This window comes from Ammospiza caudacuta, chromosome 6 (assembly GCF_027887145.1).
Source record: "Ammospiza caudacuta isolate bAmmCau1 chromosome 6, bAmmCau1.pri, whole genome shotgun sequence".
Classification (NCBI taxonomy): domain Eukaryota; kingdom Metazoa; phylum Chordata; class Aves; order Passeriformes; family Passerellidae; genus Ammospiza; species Ammospiza caudacuta.
Genome location: NC_080598.1, coordinates 59,285,446 through 59,306,067, shown reverse-complemented (window position 1 = coordinate 59,306,067; position 20,622 = coordinate 59,285,446). Strand labels below are relative to the sequence as shown.

Genomic DNA, 20,622 nt, shown 5'->3' with positions numbered 1-20,622 from the left:
CAGATTTGATTAGCCACCAGCACTGAACTCTCTGCAGCAGGAATTCCCACCCACATGTGGCTACTGGCATGCCAGGAGAGATGAAAAAACATGCTGGGTTAAATATTCCAAGGTAATTTTTCAGCTGACACGGAAGCAGAATGTATTTTCTGCTGATGTTTGCTAAGCTACTGAATCGAATCAAATCAGCCTTAACAAATATAAGGGGAAAAGAACTTTCTGAAAACAAACTTTGGGGTTTGAATCCATCCACAAACTCAAATCTTGTCCCTGAGCACTGGAAGGAATAAAGACAGTAACACAAGTGAATCCAACAGGAGTTTATTACCCACACATTGCAGGTGAAGTTAGACACTTCAGTTACCAGTCAATATAAGCTAAATTGACAACTCAGGAAGTGTACAATGAGTACAAAATCATTAACAAGAGTAAAAGTGCTGATGTATTAATTTTTAAAACATCAGTTGTACACTATTATACAGCAAACATATGATCCTTAACTTAGGGCTTACATCTCAATTGTTTGGTTTTTTTTTTAAATCCAGTTCTCCAAGAGGTTGAGAGACTGGGTTACAACTGCATTATTTCCCAAAAGGCCACCAACATACAGCCTTACCTTACACAGACAATGCTGGCTTGTATTTTATCAACTTCCTTTTGTCAGGGAATGCAGTAAACAGAGAAAAAAAAAACTATACATAAAAAAAAAAAAAGCTCCAGTACACAATATTTTTAATGTGTATATATACGTATGTACCTATATTGTACTACAGATTTCATATAAATCAAGTGTAGGCCAAATTTTGGCATAATTTTTAAGTGCATTAAGTTTAATACAAAATCCCCCTCAGACTCTACTCTTACTGTTCCCATTACTTGCTCCTGAACTGATCTTTTTCAGTTTTCATACTTCAGTCATCTAGAATTGTCTTAACAGCTAATTTCCATTTCAGTAACATCACTCTTATCTTTCATTACACTTTCTAGCACAAATAAACTTGTGGGAAAATTTAGTGACTAATTTAGTCAAAGTTCAGTGACTAATACAATTCTCCAACCTGATGGGAATTATTTACATTTACTAGTCAGTATCTTTAAGGTACTGTTATCCCATGAACCCTCTCTTCTCCTCTGATCCTACAGGAACAGTTACTGATCATATACTGCAAGCACACCCTGCTTTCCTTTCTTTTCTTACAAGGCCTCTTACCAACATGCAGATCATTTCTGCTACAGAATGGAGTGCAAAGAAATTTTTCTAAAGCATGGCTAAATTTGCTTCAAAACCAGCATGTGATACTTGCCTTTTAGAGAACACCTAAAGTGCTTTGTCCTCTCTGCCACACAATATCACATTTTGTTTCCAAATTCAGCTTTCATTGCCTTTGTTCAGTATTGCAAGAACAAGGATGTTAGTGACCCAGTTAATCTATCAATTTGACAAATATATCATTTGCTGTAAATTTCAAAACAGGCTTATATATTTTTTTCTGAAACAAAAGGCCATTTAAGCTTTCCTAAAGAATGAAGTCTGGCAAGAAGTCATTCAACTTCCTCCCACAAAAAAGTTAAGTTTCCTCAAAGTCGTTTGCAGAATACAGAAATAAATTATATAACCAACAAACTTCTACTTCAGACCAAAGAACCACTCAAGAACCAGTTACAGTCAGTTGAGTCACAGCACCCCAAGAAATCAATTCTCCTCTCCTTTTATCTACTGACTTTATTCTGGGGTCTCTTCATTCACAGAATTATGGTTCAGAGGGGGAGTGTTCAAAATGTGCAGCCAGTCCCACCTACAGAGAATGGACTTCCAAGTTGAGCCCTTCAACAATCTCATAAAAACAGGGCAAAGTGTGATTTTAACAAGGAGAATCACCCAAAAGCAAGGCTGTCACATTTACAGCTGAGTCACTTCACACTCACTGCTCACAGGTCAGCACTTGCCCTTCAGGCTTCATTCTGTGTCCTGTGGAAGCAACCAAGTGCAGAACTCCCAGTAAAGTTTGACAGCAATGCCCCTTCATACCATTGAAATATTAAATATCTTCTGTCATGTCTGTGAAAACTGAGTGTTTTTAATTGAGAAAGCAAATACTGAAACAGAAACAACTTTGAGCACAACAGATGTATTTACTTACAGCATGCAAGGATTTGTTTTTATAGATTTTTGCAGCTAACAACCCTTAATTATTTACAAGTTCAAAATTACAATCTTCACATAAGTAGCAATTGCTTACAGAAGTTCTGGACACTCTCTCAGAAATAAGCAAAAAATGGAGTAAAAAATACTGAGAGCAGTAATTAAAGAAAAAAAAACAAAACAAAGGAAAACATATTAGCTTCTAATATCCAGACAATTTAACACTGTTCTGGTAAGAAAAAAAATAAACAACACAAAAACCACATATCTCATTTGGAGATGCCATTTTTAAAAGAAATGCATCTTTCTGTTTGGTTTTTCTTTCCAGGAGAAATGCTGTACATAACCTTAAAAAATTCCAAATAAATAAACAAAACCCAAGTCCCTTTGGTTTGCCAATTTACCTGCAAGTTGCTCTTCCACCTCCTGCTCAGAGACCAAACAGTTTCACAGGTGACCACACAGGAGAAAGCAAAAGCAATGCTTTTTTATAAAAATGAAATATTTCTTCTAAAATAACATATTCTAAAACTCACCCAAGATGCACATGTCAGTTCTGAGTGAGGGCCAGGCCAGAGAAATTCCTGCTCCTATGTTTAAGGCAGTCTCAGACTAATTTGCATCTCTTCAGCCTCTTGGAAAACAGAATTGTGTGTCAAACTGCTCTCTACCTGCCTGTTGGTTTAAAGGTTTATTTCACACAATAATTAAAAAAGGCAAATTTAGCCTGCAGCTTTTTGTAATAAATGTGCATTCATACCTGGTTCTATGAAGTATATCTCTCCCAGGGACCGAGGGAGTTCACTAGCAGGATGTTTTTGCACCATGCCATAAAGGTTTTCAAGCATTTTTCCTGCAGAAAGACATTTGACTACCTCTTAAAGCTATGTTAACTTTATTTATAAAGAATTTGGTACCAGCTGGTGCTCACACTAGAAATATTTCTCATTTTTAACTCTAAGAATAGATCAGGGCAAAAAAAGTGCTCCAGTTTTACCTGCTGCTTTGTTATGCCCAATTCCAAGGAATTTTAGCTTATCAGTAAACAAAATTATACAACAATACAAATACTTTACTTGGATTTTTGAGCATTTGCATGTCTGTAATTCTTTATCCTCTAAAGGTATTCATATTGCATGACATTCTGTGCTAACTGCCCTCTTGAGCCTAACCCTTTATAAAACATGAAAACAGAACAGGAGAACTTTTGCTCAAGTAAACATCAGTGAAGCAGTTGCTGAAGGTGCTGTATAGACATTCTGATGGACATTTCCTGGGGAGTGGAACATGGAACATGATGTTTTGAACTTACTCAATGTACTGTATAAAAACATAAAAAATAAATTTATGACAGCAGAATAAGCTACAGTGCAATTTTCCTTAGCCTGTTGAAAGCTCTGTGTGATCTTTTCACCCCTTCCAGATCCTCCACAGTACATCTCATGTTCCATCAATACTACAAGAGAGCAAACTAGAAAATACAGCTTTAATTATGCCCTTTATGATGTAAACTCCAAGTTTCTACAAGTCAAATATGTACCTTAAAAAATTAGTTTTACTCACTTACCTTTTCTGTGCTAGAATTTAAACATTTTTTGCTAAAAACTGTAAAGCTAGGATATTTAAGGAGAATATGCTCTAAATTTCAGAGAAAGTTATCCTATTATTTTTAACAGTCCTCAGACTAATTAAGTATAATTGAAACTACACCACTTGCTTAGGGCTTTAAGCATAAGGCATTTTGTGTACATTCCCCCAGCTGTTTATTTAATGGCTATCTTGGTGTGTGAAGCCTGATCAGTGGAAATCCCACTCTCAAAACCCCAGAAACCAATTTACCTTTCACTGCACATTCTGCATTGAACTGCAAAAGAGGAACAGACACAAAAATCAAATCCAGAAGTACACACTGAAACAAGCTAACCATTTTCTACTGGGTGAGGTCTTTTCAGCTGTGCAAGTTGTTGAACACTCTCAGTTTTGGATACCTCAGTTTGAATACATTCATAGCAGTGCATTCAGGATGCACCAGAAAAGTGGAGTTTTTCACATCATCCAGTGCCAGCGTACCATAAACCTCGTCTGCTTCAAAGAAAGTGAAGCTGATTTTGTCAATCTCCATATTAACAGCTTGGAGAGATCTCCAACACAAAAATCCTTCTAAAATCAAATACTGCTTACAAAAAATGTAGGCTTTACATTCTATCTAATCACCGTATTTGCCAACCAAATGATGCTTTTCCTGCAGAACAAGTACAATACAAAATTCAGTCATTTGTGTCTGCTCAGACACTTTCCTGCAGTGTTCCTGACATGGAAAGAACAGATCAGGCAACACATGAACAAGACAAAATGAAACAGAAAAAAGGCACATGAAATTACACTGGAAGGGAAAAAGATCATGAAAAGCTCAAAAGCACATAATAAAATCCTGCCAAATTTAGACATCACAAACCATTCATGCATTGACCATACTGTCCTGACTCCTCACAATCTGTCAATCAGAATGATTACAAGTTTACTTTAATTGTTATATTGTCTTATAACTATTTTAATTGGGTAAAAGTGATTATCACCTTTAAATATGCTATGTTAATGCATAAAAATACAAGTTCTTCTAGAATAATATTTTCTAACCAAATACCTAAAAGCAGTGGTCCTTCTAGATTAGTTTGGAATAATAAGTGAAGCCCATTTCTTTGCAGAATGGGGTGCTTTTATTGTTTATATGTTTAAATAATTAATTTTGAATATCCATCCACTGTATAAACAATCTCCAGAAAAATATATCCTCTTGCAGTAACTTACAATACACATTAAAAATACTTACAAAAGGGACTATTGTTCATTTACAACATCTTGAGCTCAAGGACACAATTCCTGGGTCATTTCATTTATGCAATTTTGATCAGTAAAAACTGGACATTCTGGTTAACTTGGACCATGTCAGCAACATGGACAATTAACATTTTTTAGTATCTGCCTAATTACGTAGGATTTTCCATAAAATTAGGCATTTTTACATCACAGTATATATGGCATTTCTTAATTCAGCAACAGAAAGGCACAGTTATTAAACCATAAAATACAGTACCTGAATTATATATACTCTAGTGATATCTACCAATGCTAATCCAGACATTTTTCTCTGCAAAGGGGGCTAAAGAAAAAGGCTTTTGCTCATTTGTTTAGAAAAATTCAACCTCATTACAAGTTTGGTCCATTAAAAATACCTATTAATTGAAATACCTAGAAGCAGGACTTCAGGAAAGACTAGAAGAAAGCAAATGTAACAGTTTATGGTCCAACAACTTGAATTAATTACCGTGAAATGGCAAACAGATCATGAATGGAGCCTTCTGATCAGCTGTCAGACACACCTGCTGAAGTGTCAGTGTACACAGGTACAGCCTGGCAGCCATCCCAGACACATTCACTGCATCACACACACAGACTTGGTTACAGCAATAAGTCCAAAAATCAGCATTTACAGAGGTCAGCACTTCTCCTGGACTGATGCTTGACTGCTGGCCCTAAACCATCCCCAGAGATGTGCAAAGCCCTTTAAATGCTTTGCTTGCTTTGTATTGCTGTTAACAGGAAGGCTCTGCTAAAGCCCAGCTGGCCGGCCTTCCCTTAGCAAACTAGTGCACCTCTTCAAAAAGCAACTAGCTCAGTTCTCCCTACCAAAGTGATCAGACTGCATCAGGAAAGACCAATGAAATGGAAGAGGCCAGGGACAACGACCATGAGGGAGAAGCCCACCATTCCATAGGTAACGTAGCGATAGGGCAGCTCCACCTCCATGCGCTGCCGCGCCCTGCGCACGTCGCGCTGCGGGACGCGGAACATCCGACACGCCAGAGGGATCGTGGCTCTCTTCATGGCCACCTTTGTCAGCAACAGAACGATGACCCCGAGCAGCAAGCGCAGGATGGCCTTTCCAAACACGGCCACGGTGAGGGAGGACAGGGACAGGGGCAGGCTGTGGGGAGGAGGGTCCAGCTGCAGGCCCAGCGTGTGGCTGACGTGGGAGCCGCAGGCCACGCCGGCACCGCAGCCCAGGATCTGAGCTGTGTCTCCCCGTGACGTGCTCCACGTGTCCAGGGTGAAAGAGAAGATGCCCAGGGCCAGGTGGAGACTGATGATAATTAAAGGTGCGTATTTGTAAGTTAAGTTGAAGTTGTCAATCAGGTCCACAAGTGGATGGAAGATAACCAGGATAAGAATAGCATACAGAAATCCAGCAATAACGTCCTGTTGAAGAGAAAGATAGGGTTTCAGTGCTATGACTATTTTTAAAAAAGCCCTCAAGTTACATTAACAAGAATTCAAGCCTAGCTGCTGTAGTGTTAAAAGCAACTTGTAGATTCCCATCTTTTACCCTTTAAAGGATAAACTCTTTCTTATGTTAAACATAGGTAAGGAATTACATTTGGTCACAAATCACCTGCATCCTGACCAGATCATGAATGAAGTTATGATCAAAGGATTCTTCACTGAGGTTGCAGGTCTGGACTTACTAGAAAGGCCTGTTGCAACAGGGCAAGGGGTGATGGTTTTAAACTAAAAAAGGGGAGATTCAGACTGGATATAAGGAAGATATTTTTGTTTCCAATGAGCATGATGAGGCACTGGTACAGGTTGTTCAGAGAGGTGGTGGATGCCCTGTCTCTGGAAACATACAGGTCAGGGTGGACAAGGCTCTGAGCAGCCTGTTCTGGTTGAAGATGTCCCTGCTTATTGCAGGGGGCTAGGACTGGATAATCTTTAAAGGTCTCTTGAACCCAGAACTATTCTGTGATTCTTCTATGGTTTTTCTGCTGGCAACACTGATCCCTGTCCAGGGCCAGGGCATTCAAACCTACAGTCACAGCAAAAATCCAGCTCAGCTAAATCTGTTCTGCCAACTTAGGTTTGCTGAAACAGCTCAACAGTGGCTCTGAGGGCCTGGGTGCCCACACTCCCAACACTGGCAGCAGCAGCAGCAGCTGGTGAGCAGTCAGGGCCTGCTGCAGTCAGGCACTAGAGCAGCTTCAACTTTCACTGCAGCTTCAGAATTAACAATGCAGGAAGAATGGGAACTGTTTCCAAATATTAAAGGAGAGGAAGAGATAACCTCTGTGGCTTCCTAACTGAATTTCAGTTTTTAAAGGCCTTTTTTTAATGAAAAGATTACCCAATGATTTTTTTACTCCAGCATTAAATTTCAGTTAACTGATCACTCAGTTGCATGGAACTCACTGCTACTTTTGTCACCTTTGATTGTTAAAGAAGAATTTGTGCAATCCAAGCACTACAAAGTGGCCTGCCTTCACTTTCATGCTTATCAGCTCTTCCACATGAGCCAGAAGGTGGGACTTCAATCAGCAGGGTTTGTATTGCACCAGCTTCAATGAATCATTTTTATTTGCTTCCACTAATTGAAAGCTTGATAAAAGCTCTAAAAAAACTGACTGATATAAACATCAGACTTGCTCATTTCAGAAGCAACAAAAAAAAAAACTTTCTGCTCTATTTGCCACCTACTCCCCCCAAACTCAGGCACTGTGGTTGATGTACATTGCAGGCACCACATGGTGAACTCCACTCCCTCAAACTCTGCAGAGGATTCAGATGTGAAACTGCAAAACAGCTCTGTCTGCTTGCTCACTATTTGTGGCACGACTTTGTTCTGTGACATTTTGTGTCAGCTGAACTATCAGTGCATCACATCATATTGACAGAGTGGTTTAGATTGGAAACTCCTAACTACTGATGCAAAAATGTCGTTTTGTTTTTCTGAGCTGTCTTACTTTCCCATGTTCTTTTTTACATTGTGTTCATCTACCAGCTTTTAAACTCCCTACCAGACTTACCCTTTTCTGTCTGTTAGCTTTGCTTCTAGCAGGTGATCCTCAAAAACGTCCTTAGCCACCCTCATAAGTGATCTTGCATCACAATTGCCATTTTGTAGTGCTCTTGTTTTCTCATTTCTACCTTGCATACATTTGTGTTTCAGTCTGGGGAGTTTTCATCCGTTTAATAAATGAGTTTGCTTTTCAAAGATGCCAACTTTGTTACCTGGATTTAGAAACTCTGGTAAATGAAACTCTAGCATGTAGAGTGGCACTCCAAACTGCACATGCTTTGAGCAGCTGACGTGGAGTGAACCTTAACAGCCACTTTCTCATCCTGCAGAATGATCTCTACTCTGTAGAGGAAAATTTACTCTACACTTTAGAGCAGTTATCAATTTCTGCACTAAAAGATGACATTCAACACCTGTTAAGTTTCAACCATGGACTGAGTTTATAAAAGACAAGTATAAGTAGGGTCAGAGCCACTTTTAGCTGTTTTATCAATTTCTATGCTGAAGAAATCTTAAGTCTTCTGTTTCTGTATGGTAGAACATTACAAAAATACATCTGTATATAATTACTGCACTGTAAAACCTTCAATGTGATGGAAGTTTATTAAATCAGAACAGGATTAAACCAGAAGTTCAGTAGTAGATTAGATTATTTTCTTACCAAAATTGAATGCATTCCCATATAAATTCGACTACAGCAAACCAAAAAACACCAGCAGAATGCCAGGATCAGTCCAAACACAAGGGGATACTGGTAGGGAAGAAAAATGCAGAAACCATATTAGAATTTGAAAAAAAAAATTTAAAAAAAATCACTCTATGAATATTCTATAATTAATTCCAATTAATGCCACTGATGCTTACCCTTTTCCTTGCCCTACCTCCACAGGCCTAGCACAGCATCTTTTGATAAATTGCTAAGTCAAACCTTTAATCTTCCCCATTTTATTTGCATTCAGGATATATGAATTCAGTGTTTTGATCACTTTTTCAAAGCAGTAAGAAACATCTCAATCTCTGTAGCAGTTGTCCTGCCATGCTCTGATATCCCAAACTGCCCACAAGTGTGTTAAATTGCAGCAGTTTCACACTGGGTGAAGCAGCTCCATCACATATTTGTACTGTCAGCAATTACCCAGGCAGGATCAAGGCTTCACTTGTTTTCCTGAAAAGAAGGAACTCATAACAAAATTACAAAGAAATTCAATTCCTTCCTCAATTCTTTGTTTTAGGGCTTCTGCAGTTGTTGACTCAATCTCTGGGCATCAGCATGAAACTCCTAAAACAGTAACCTTTCCTGTTCTTTCCAAACCCACATAAATTTCCTCCTACAAGCCATATTTGTTAAACAAAAATCATAACAATTACTTCCAATTATTTTTGCCTTCTCACATTTTTTTAATTAATAAGGACTGTTGATCAGGAAGAAATTAAATACTTTGCTTTAATAAGCACATATCATGTGGAAAAACATAGTTTCTTAACCTGCTCAGGTTTTGGATAAAGCTATGCTAATTTACATATTACAGCACAGTCAGAAATGCTTTCCCCACTATTGCAAAATGTACAAGACAGGATACAGCTTCCTCTTTTGCCACTATTCTATAAAAGACACAGTCACAAGATAAAATGGCAAGTTTCCAAAATTGCTTCTCTTCCTACAATAAACGTTCAATATAAACAGGCAGCCTAGATGTACCCAAGCCTAGGAACAAAATCTACAGGCAGCTTTCTTGCCCTTTCCCTTGTTCCTTTCATAGGTAACCTGAAGGGAATATCCAAGAAATCCAAGAAAATATCCTTAAAATTACTGGAGGAAGTTCTGTGTCCTCTGTGAAGGCCATTTAACAGATTGTAGAGTTCCAAAATCAGTCTTTCTGTAAAAGGTTTGACACAGGATTATCACTCTTCTGCATTTTTCCAACTTTCACTGAATTCTCAACTCCAGGACCATGTTGGCAAAACAAAACTAAAACAACATCCTCAAACTAAGAGAAAATCAGGAAGCTTATGTTTCACATAAGAAGCAGATTTCACATTAAAATAAATACTAAACACAAACATAACAAATACTAAACAGCTCATAGTAGAGTTTAGTCTAGATGGAACACAATTTCCTGTAGCAACATTTATCTTTGCTTCTATCACGTTCATCTACAAACTGGATCTAAACAGAACTGTGTATTTGTGACTCATTTCTGACTGCAGTGATGAAGGAACAAACTCAGTTTCCTGCCTTTCAGAACTGTGCTATTCCCAGGCAATGCACCAGTAACTCTGTCACACACAACTGCAGAGTTATCAGACACCAACATTGCTGCAGCAGCCACAAAAGCAGCTCCTTTGGTGCCTCCCAAGTGCAGCCACATCCCTCTGTCCCTGTGCTTTGGTCCCAGGGTAGCAGGAATGCTGCCTGCACAGCCACACACCCTCCCTGCAGCCCCACAGAAGCGCTGCCTGTGCAGGGACAGCTGTACCCCCCAAGAGCAGCCTCGAGTTTCAAACTGCTTTGCCATCACTTGATACCTGTGTCCATCCTTGTCTCCTGATACACATTTTTGTGCTTTCACAGCCCCATCAGGGGTAAGGCTTTTCTTTAATAAAGACTTGTCCTGTTTCTGCAGGACCTGACAGAGAGAGGCAGGAGCTTTAGCAGGAAGATGAATGAAGCACCAGGCTCAGCAGCTGCTCATGACACTGTGGGTGAGAGGTTGGGACTGGGGAAGGGAAGAGGTCAGAGCAGCTAAACAGCAAAATCCTGAGAACAAGGAGTATGAAGGAAATAGCTAGGTGAGAAGTCTGCTTTTAAGAGTCCTCAGCAGGTGACTGTAAACAGCAGGCAGACTACAATAACTCTGAAAATGAAAGAAGAGATGCTTGCTGTCAGGGAACTCACAGGGGACGGGTGTTAGAGTAAGAAAGAAACAGAAACTCCAGCTCTGAAGAATGTTTTGGAAAGATTATTTGGCTCTGTCATATCTTTAATTCTGCATAAATACCCTGAGAACACGGGCTAGTTTAGTTTCTCTGTAGCAAAACACAGTAAAATAGCCTGAACACCCTCAGCTAGAACAGGCTGCTCAGAGCCCCACCCAAGCAGGCCCTGAATGTTTCCAGGAATGGAGCACCCACCTCCCCTCCGGGCAACCTGTGCCAGTGTTTCACCTGCAGAAGCACAAAACTTCTTCCCTGCATCTGATCTAAATGAATCCTCGTTCAGTTCAGAACCATCACCCTCCTCCTGCCACAAGAGGCCCACAGGATCTGGCTCCCATCCTTCTTGCAGGCACCTTTTAAGTACTGATCACAAATGAAGCACAACACCCTGGTTGTTTTAACTCCTACCTTTCAAAGCAGCCACTGGGTTTGAGAATTCCCAGAACATCAAACTGGTAACACCTGCTGAAATCTGCCCTGGGGTGGTGAGACAGGCTGTGTTTGGTCCTCACACACAGGGCTAAGAGCACAAGGTGACTGAAGGAGAACATCAGCACTCCCACACACCTCTGAGCTCAGCAGCATGTGAGTCACACCAACAACAGGGACATCACCTGGATCCTTGGAAAAAAAGCTGATGCCATAAACTTAGCTCCAAATTATTGCCTGCAAGGCTGAGGTACCAGCAAGCCTTGTAATAATACTGTTTTGTGAAAATGGATTTCAAAAATCTCTTCTCCAAATAATAAATGAATATTCAAAGTAAAAAAAACAGCTTTTACTAGTCTTTTATATTACAGTCTTATATATTTTACAGTCTTCTATGTTTTATAAAAGACTAATGTAAAAATTTGAATATAAACTTGTATCAAGTGCTCAGGAAAGAAAGTCATAAGCACTTTTTACTGTGTTGACTTGGGTTTCTATTTTAATAAGAGATATTAAGCAAGACAGCTGAATTCCAGCAGGTTTAGTCCCATGGTTCCTGGCATGCCAGATCAGACCTACAGAGGCCCAAAGGACAAAAGATCACAAGTTTGCTTCTACCCCCTTCCCCAATTCACTGCTGGTTTTGCTCACCTGGGCATCAGGAGGCAGAGTGGCATCACGTGTGCTTCCAGGTGAGGGTGTGGAAGGCTGTCAGAGATCACAGCTGGAGAGGTACACACAGAAACCAGGTCTCATTCTCTCAGCTTGCTCTTTTTGATAAAAGAATTGATGTATCTTCAATCTTGATCAATCCTGGTATCACTTTCAGTCAGATACTCAGGAGGAGCCCATTTTGGACACTAACATGTCAAACCCTGTCTCCATGCCCTCTTTTAGGACCATCTCATGTATATCCTCAAAAACTCCTTGTGCCTCCCCACAGCCAACATGCCACCTCAACAATTCTGAGTATGGTTTCTTTTTTAACTGCATACTGCTTTCTTTTTTATAACTTAAAAACACCCAAACCAATAAGCATGTTATTTTAAAAAAATTTAAGAAGTTAATTGATTTCTTAACTTCACCTATTAAGGTAAAGCCAGGGATAAAGCTGACTGAATAAACTACTCATTGTGTTTCAGACCCCAGTTTTGTTCCCATATCCAGAATCTTGTTTTGATCAAAGAAACTGAATTAAATTCATATTTGTAAAACAGCAGTGAAAATACTCTCAGTAAGTCTTTGAGAACTTTATGTGCTATGTTTTTAGGACATAAAGTTTTTAGAACTTTATGTCCTATGTTTCTCTCATCCTATAGAAAATTCCACTACATCCTCCACAACAGGCTTGCAAACCTCTGACTGGACCACACACAAAACCCCTCCCATCCTCCTCCTGCTCCTTGATCTTTTTGCCAAGAGTCTTAATAACATAACCATTGTTTAAAAATGCTTATAAGGAAACAATCTGTCCTAAAAGCTTTGACCTAGGTCAGAAAATTCCTCCTTTCATAAGGGAACACTATTAAAAGACACTAAATGCTCACTTCTTTACCTTTTTAAAGCACAGGAGAAGTTTGCAGCACCCACAAATGACTCCAAAGTAACTTTCTAATATTTTCAGTGTTCTACAGTATTCAATGATCTTTTTTTAATCATATCATAACTCAGAAGTGCAACCTGAGTTTGAGACAATTATTTTGGGCTAAAGTTCACAGAAAGAATCCAAACATCACTTGAAGCACCAGGCTTTTAATAAGGTATCTGGGCCATGTACTGACAATAGTCATGAAAAGCAATAATCAGTGTTTATGGGAATAACTCCAGACCTGGCTGGACAGATGAGTTCAAAAAGCAAAGCATAAAAATGATTTTTTGAAGAGAGCAGAAGAAAAGGGAGAAGAGGATTGTTAGAAAAGAGAGACCACCAGTCATTTTAGGAAAAATAAACAAATTCTTTAAAATGGGCCAGGTGGTAAACACCACTGGTTAATCTACATTTATCAATGATTTTCTCCTTTCTTGCACTGACCAACATTAATAACAAGAGACATAAAAACCTCAGTGTTACATGTCACTACAAGAACCTCTTCTTAAAATTCCAAGATAAACTTTTCAATGCCAGTCCTGAAGGAAGTTAAAACATTTCATTTTCTGCTACACCTAATCTGAAAACAAACTGAGGAGTAACAATAGGAATTAGGTTGTTATTTCGTTTCATTGCAGCCATTAAAAAAATAATTCCTCTCTGAACACAGCTAGCAAGAATTACTTATGGCTTGCTCTGTTTATGCCCCAGTACCTAAAACTACATTTTTTCTGCAAAATGTTCTCTCAGTTTAATCAGCACACCCTATTTAACGGACAAGGAGTGCTTTTACATGTGTACAATGCACCAAGAAACAGAAACTGCTTGAGAAGTATTTCCTTTGAATACCTTTTCATCAAAAACTCTGTATCCAACCTTAGAGCATTTGTTTTTACATGTTTTCTCCCAAGACCCTTTACATTAATTAAAGATTTGCTTAGGCAAAACTGAAAAATACATTTAATGACAATCAACAGAGTCTAATGAGACAGGCTGTTGTATTCCTCTGGCAGAGATTCCCCAGTGACATTTGTCAGAACTGGCTCTGCTCTTTTTAAACTTTTAACACCTGCAAAAAACAACTTTGTTCAGTTTCCCTTACAAACAAACTACAGGCATTAATATGGCCCGTGGAAGACCTTACATCACACACACACAAGACAAGGCCAGAGCTGACCCTCCAAATTCCCATTTCTCTCTCTCTCAAATCATTGTGTGGGTAATCCTGTGTTTTCAGATCATCCCTTCAGCTGTGCTCCCCATGTCAGAAGAGTTTTTGTCGGACTGTTTAGGAAACATGTTCATGAAGACCAATCAGACAAGCATGCACACATCTCTTTGCCAACATTTCAGTATTTTAGCCAAGGGCCCATTTGGGATTCTCTGAGGGGTGATGTGTCTCTTTCTGAAGGGGCTGCACTTGCTCTGCACACACACTTCGTGTGTGAGAGATGGTTTTCTGTGTGCAGCTTCCAGTTTATCACTACATCAATCTCACTGCAAATGCAAGCCTTTCACCAAGGACAAACATTTAAAACAAGGGTGTGCCCCTTTCTGCAAAATTCTCACTGTAGCACTGTTGTGATTAGGCTGTTTATTCACCCCCAATAACCAATTATTCCCCATTTCCAGTGGGGATCAGAGAGTTTGGAAATGAAAGAGCAGGCAGACAATTCTAGAGGTAATCTTCAATAGGGGTCAGCCACAATCACAGAGCAAAGCAGATCTCCCTGAAATCCCAACACAGATCCTGTCAAACCCATCTCATTTAATTACACTCAGCAGCCTTGGCCGATAAAAGTCACAGTGCAGATGAAACATTTCTGGAAGGGAGTTTCACGTGGTACCACATAAGAGCCTTACACAACCAGGACCACAGAGAGTCAAAAGAGCACTGAGCAAATGAAACTGGGAACGAAAACTGCATCAGAGAGGCCACTGGAGAGCAGATGCACCCAGGGCAGGTTCAGCAGTGCTGTTTATCCGGGTCAGTCACTGATGGCAGGCTCTGCACATCAAACACTGCCAGCCAGGTAGCAGGGAGGGCAAGGCTGTCACATTCAGCAGCACCAGCTGCTGCAGAAGGTAAATCAGCCTTGTTAATGCAGTCAAAGGCTGCTGCTCATCAACCCAGCCCTGGGCTCCTGAAGTTCGCTCGGTGGCTCCAGTGAGAGGCAGATTAAAGCTCAGTTCCTCACTGAGCTCAGGAGGGAGGGCAAACCCCTCATTTCCCAATGCACACAGCCACTGCTGCTGCCAGGCTGCATCCTAGAGGAACTCTGAATACAAGCAAATTGTCTCTATCCTCTGGCTGACATTTATTTTTCTTTATTTTTGTGAATTTTCTGTATCCCTGTGAGATCTCAGCACCTCAAGATAGAGGTGCAGAGAAGCCGAGACCACCCTTGGGGGGCTCGAGAATCCTAAAATGTTACCAGAAGTGTCTAGTAGCAAGATTTTGATCCTACACAAGAAATGACACCTGTATGAAGACTGAGAAGATTTCACTGAGTGAATAGTGAAGAGATAAGTTAAAGTGTAAAACACAGAGTTTAAGATTTTAGTACAGAGGAGTCTAAAGAAGTAAGATAGAAGAATTGAAGCGTATCCTGTTCTTCCTCTTCTTCTTCTTAGCCTCCATCTTCTGTAGTAGTAGTGGCACTTTGAGATTAGTTATTACTAAAAGTGCACCAATTAATAAGAGTAGAAAGTATTAGAGAGAAATGATAAATATTGTACACGTAACTTAGAGTATAAAGACAAGTGACCGCCCCGGGGGCTCGCAGTGTGCCCATGGCTGACTTGCTGTGCAGACCTCTGTCGGGCTGAAAAAAAATCTTTTAGATAAACAATTAATAAACACCAAGACCGAGACAAGATCAGAAATCTCTCCTCGTCCTTTGAAGCGTCAGCTCTTCAAAGCCATCCCTAAGCCTTTCCAAAACACCTAAACAGCTCACAGAAAACCTTACAAGCCTAAACAGCCAAAAAACCGAACAAGTAGCATCTCTGAGCTATCTCTCTCCAGACATAAATCAACCAAACATAAATCAGCAGCGAAAAGAAAAACATAGAAATCTACAAGTGGCGTCTCTGGGTGGGCTCGAACTACTAATCTACATATCCCCTGGCTGATACTTATTTTTTTCTCCTCAAAAGCCAGCAGAGTTCTGACACATTCAGGTACCATCCCAACTCCAGGACTATTTCTAATAAAATACATCTTGGTGTCTATCTGTAATCAGCAGTTCAACGTAATCAAACAAAATATAAAAAATACTTTTTCCAGTAATCTCAGCCTGAGCCTTTGGAGATTTTGTGGATAATTAGCAGTTCACACTATCTCTTCCTCATCCCATCTGGGACATGATTTAAGCCCAGCCTGGCTCAAACTGTCAAGACTTCAAAGAAATCAAGTTTTCCCCAATGTGATAAAGGTTGTTTTTTCCTACATCATATCAAGATCTACAACCACACTGTCTTTTAAATGCTTGCCCTCCTCTTTCAGGGTATCAGCACTTCAAACAGAGGGTGGGGAAAAAAAAAATCAACTTTAAAAAAAAAAAATCAATTTTTAACACTCCCAAATTCTCATGAGTCTTTGACATGAGCTATATATTTCATGGTTACTGAAGTGTTGTTGAAATAAATAGTTTTCCCTGCAGAAATGTAACATATTAAATAAATAAATGAACATGGATTATGAAAGTAGAATCAAAAGTTTCAGGCAAGCTCTCATAATACAAGAAGAAACTGAAAAATTTGGATACAATGGACAGAACAGTTAGCTACTATGGAATTTATCCTAATATCTAACTCACTTCTGTCTGAAAGAGTTTCACTGAATATTCCCTATGCCCAAAGTCTCTAATTGTGATAATTTCCCAAAACCATCTTTAAAATACATTATCTCTGAAAATATTTTACTTCAATAGAACTACTGCATTTTTAGAAAGTATTTTTGTTTTACAGTCAAAAATCCTTTTGAATACTATGTAAAAATAATTGTAACAGAATTGCTTAAAGGCATTGAAAAACTGAAAAGCACAAAGTCAAGAGGCTAAGAAAAACTTACTGCAATCCAAACGTTCTTAAATGGACAATCTGGGCCACACCTAGAAAAACAGGAGCACATTTTCTCTGTTTTCTTCAAGAAAAAGACTGAAATAGTTTGCCTTGGATAGACAACAACTACCACACAATAGGAGGAAGTCATAGATCACTGAAGGCAAACTGGAAATCAGCCACACAAGGAGATTCCCTCCTCACTGGTGTAACATCTTTGAGAGCAAGGGGAGCTTTCTTTGGTTTAGTATAAACTCCAAAGTGCCAAACCCAAAGCTGCCTGCATTCCAGAGAAAAAGTCCCTGCAGAGTTACACCTGTATCTGCTTTAATTCAGCCTCTGCCCACTGTGATCTGCTGAAACAACAGTCCCAACATTGTCACATCCCAATCAGGCTCTGATTTATTAAAATAAATTCTAAATGCCCACCTCATAGTTGTGTTCTTTACACTAAATATATTCTTCATACTAAATATAAGTATACATGAGTATTCCTTATACTAAATATACACAGAAAGAGGTTAAACCAACAGGTTTAAATCCAGCAACCTGCACCTATTAGTAAATTCGTACAATTTAATAAACATAATACTAAAAACCTCTTTAATAGCTTTCCAAGAATTTCTGAGGTCAGTCTTTTTTAACACCATTCCCAGAAAAACACCATTTTCCACGACAAAATGGTGTCACATAGGTTCTACTCCCTTTCAACACAAGTAAAACAGGGAGAACAGAAGATGAAAGGTTAATGAAAAGGCTCTTGACATGCCACTGGTTAATTACTGATTAATTTATGGAAATAATGTAAAAATCAGAAGTGATTTTTTTACATGAGTATTTTGAAAGGACAGAAGTTGGTTTCAGAGAGGTCTTATACTCGTTTTCTAAGAAAAAGGAATTGAAATCAAGACTCAAACACTTTCCTTCTGCATTCCTTAAGCACAGTCCCACAGGAACACGAGGCTGAATGTTTATGATTCCTCACCATGCACGCACGGTTCACTCAATTAGCAGCGTTGCACAGGCTGCAGGGCTGGCAAAGCACAGATCGAACCGGGTTCATTGGCAAAACACCATTTCGCACATTTCACAGCCTGTTTGCTGCTCCTGCAGAGGCCATCGAGACGGGCTCTGCTCTGCACACACGGCATCGGTCTGTGCAAAGCTGATGGGCTGGAACTGCTCAATGAGCTTTCCCACACGCAAAGAGTGCAAATCCAGTCTGCGCTTCCAGCTGCCACCAGCCCTACACATCTAACAAGCAATAATCGCATATATACACATTTTGGTCACCTCAAACAACTTTGAGATTAAACATCTCAGTGGCAAAACTTCAAATATTTATTTCAAATACTCACAGAACATTACATTATTATTTATATATATATATATGTAATTATTATGCCTGCATAACTCCGGCATATAATACTTCACCGAATCCCTAAGAGCTTCCTTCTGGGCACATGCATTCACCTTGCAGAAACATCAATAATCTTTGGTTAGAGAGGCCAAATAAAATCTCTAACCCTCAATCATGCCATTCCTTTCAGTCACCCGTTCTAGATGCTGAGATAGAGCCACAGCAGACAACTGGTGATTGTTACCTGTAACTGGGAAGACAAGAGTTAAGCCCCTGCACGAAGCTTAGGATCAGAGTTAGTTTTCTCTACCGACATGACTAATATCCACCTTAAACCAGGTATTACAGTAAGGATTAGTAAACACTAACAACTTAAGAGTCTAATTACTGCCTAACTTCTTAAAACGTTTACCTGGGAAAGCCTTCTCTCAGCTGCTGCTGAAAGTGGTTTAGTGCAGTGATTTAGAGCTGGATGTGCTTTCTTTGGAGCTGCTGCTGCTGCCGCACTTCCAGCAGCCAGCGCCAAAGCACATGCCACTGCTTGCGTAAAGCAGGCGATCAACAGTGTTATTTTAACTTATCTATTGACCCCAAGTGCAACAGCCAGATTTTAGAGATTCTGCTGAATGAAGGTGATGAAAATATCGCAGATTATCAGTTCCTGCTAATTATGAACACATTGATAGATGGTAGAACCTCCTGAAAGTACAAATACTAGGATCATTTCCAGGTCGTGGTTAATGAAAATAAAATCGTTAAAGAAAACGCTAAAGCCACAACTCAATGACGCTACAAAGTGACTCGAAGCAAAGAAGGATCAACAAGAAGCCCTTTAGTTACTGGTTCTCCACTAAATTCTCACTCTGTAAAACCAAATGCGTGTGAAAACATTAGATGCTTATCCAAACTTTGCGCAAATGGACAAGCTGGAAAAAAACCTTCATCGGAACAAAACGCAGATTGTTACTGCGAACTTTTCACGCGTGCTGAGCTAATCCCCAAAACCAGCACAGCTTCCATTCACAAGACAGAACTACTAGAACACTTCTCGTTACCTGAGCAGAACGACAAAAAAAATTAACAGTGAGGCAAGGAAAAAAGGTACGAATGTGACGTTTTCCCAACCAAACTCAGCCACCTCCCTCCTGAGGAGCAATCAGGTCTGCCACACGGGGCTGGAAGGCGCACGATGAGGACACGGAGGTGCGAGCATTACCTGCCAGCGGCCGTAGCTGAGCAGCAGCAGCGCCAGGGGGATGGCGGTGCCCGACATGGCGTGGGTGGAGGGCATGCTGTACTCGGAGTTGTAGAAAACCTCCAGCTTCACCACGGGCGGCGAGGCAGGGCGCGGCCAGCGGATCACATCCTTGGTGCACTGCCCCAGGTACATCACCCACACCCAGATGATGATGAGCCTCCGGCCCAGCCAGGCGTCCACATTCCAGATGCAGAAAGGGAAAAAGAGGATGTAGAAGAGCTCGTTGCCCAGCTCCGTGCCCAGGCTGAACAGATAGTAGAGGAAGCGGCTGCGAGTGGCGAACTCCTGGCTGCCGTCCTCCTCCTCCGTCAGCGAGTTTCGGCGCGGCCTCCTCCTCCAGCGCCGCGGGCTTCCCGCCGCGCCGGGCACGGCCCCGTTCCCGGTGGGATGCTCCTGCCCGCCCGCGGGGCCGCCGTTCGCCACGGGTCCCCGCTGCTCCGCGCCGGCCCAGCCCGAGGGCCCCTCCACCCCGCAGAGCCGCTGGAACGCGGCCACTTTGCGCGGGTCCTGCAGGTGGGCGGCCAGTCGGGCCAGGCGCTGGCCGAGAGACATAGCGGCGGGACCGGGGGACTTCGTCTGAGGGGCGGAGAGGGGGATGGGGGCTCCGCGGAATAGGAAAGGCGCTCGCTGAAGAGAAAGCCGCTGGAAGGCGAGGCGCCGCGGATACCGCGGGACTACCCTCGCCTCACCCGCTCCCTCCCGCCGCTCGCTCCTCACGCCCTCCCCGCTCGCTCCCTCCCTCACGCCCGCGCCGGCCCCGCCCCGCCGCGCCTGCGCGCAGCCCCCACCCGGCGGGAAACGTTCATCGCGGCGCGGATTGGCTGCCACTCTCTCTCGGTCCCGCCCCCACAGGCGGTGCAGCCAATCAGAGCGAGGCGGTGCGCGAGGCGGTGCGCGGCGTGAGGCGGCCTCGAGCGTGAGGGGCAGAGGCCGCGGAGGGCGGCCCTTGGGGTGGGTCGGGTTTGGGGGACCGTAGTGGAGCCTCTTTCTC

At 41.3% G+C, this 20,622-nt stretch overlaps 1 protein-coding gene across 1 annotated transcript; it reads right to left on the bottom strand.

Annotated features, from left to right (window-relative positions):
• Positions 1-334: 334 nt before the first annotated feature.
• Positions 335-20,310, bottom strand: SGPP1 (sphingosine-1-phosphate phosphatase 1). Its single transcript, XM_058807334.1, has 3 exons — positions 19,590-20,310; positions 8,656-8,745; positions 335-6,400 (listed from the first exon to the last, which is right to left on the bottom strand). Exons 1-3 carry the CDS (start codon positions 20,181-20,183, stop codon positions 5,849-5,851), a joined length of 1,236 nt encoding a protein of 411 aa, XP_058663317.1. The 5' UTR covers positions 20,184-20,310; the 3' UTR covers positions 335-5,848.
• Between the last annotated feature and the right edge of the window lie 312 nt (positions 20,311-20,622).

Coding starts and splice junctions, on each gene's coding strand:
- SGPP1 (XM_058807334.1), bottom strand. CDS start 20,183: ATGTCTCTCGGCCAGCGCCTGGCCCGACTGGCCGCCCACCTGCAGGAC. Junction 8,746..19,589: donor TCAGCTACGGCCGCTGGCAG/GTAATGCTCGCA, acceptor CTTCCCTACCAG/TATCCCCTTGTGTTTGGACT. Junction 6,401..8,655: donor TGGGAATGCATTCAATTTTG/GTAAGAAAATAA, acceptor TCTCTTCAACAG/GACGTTATTGCTGGATTTCT.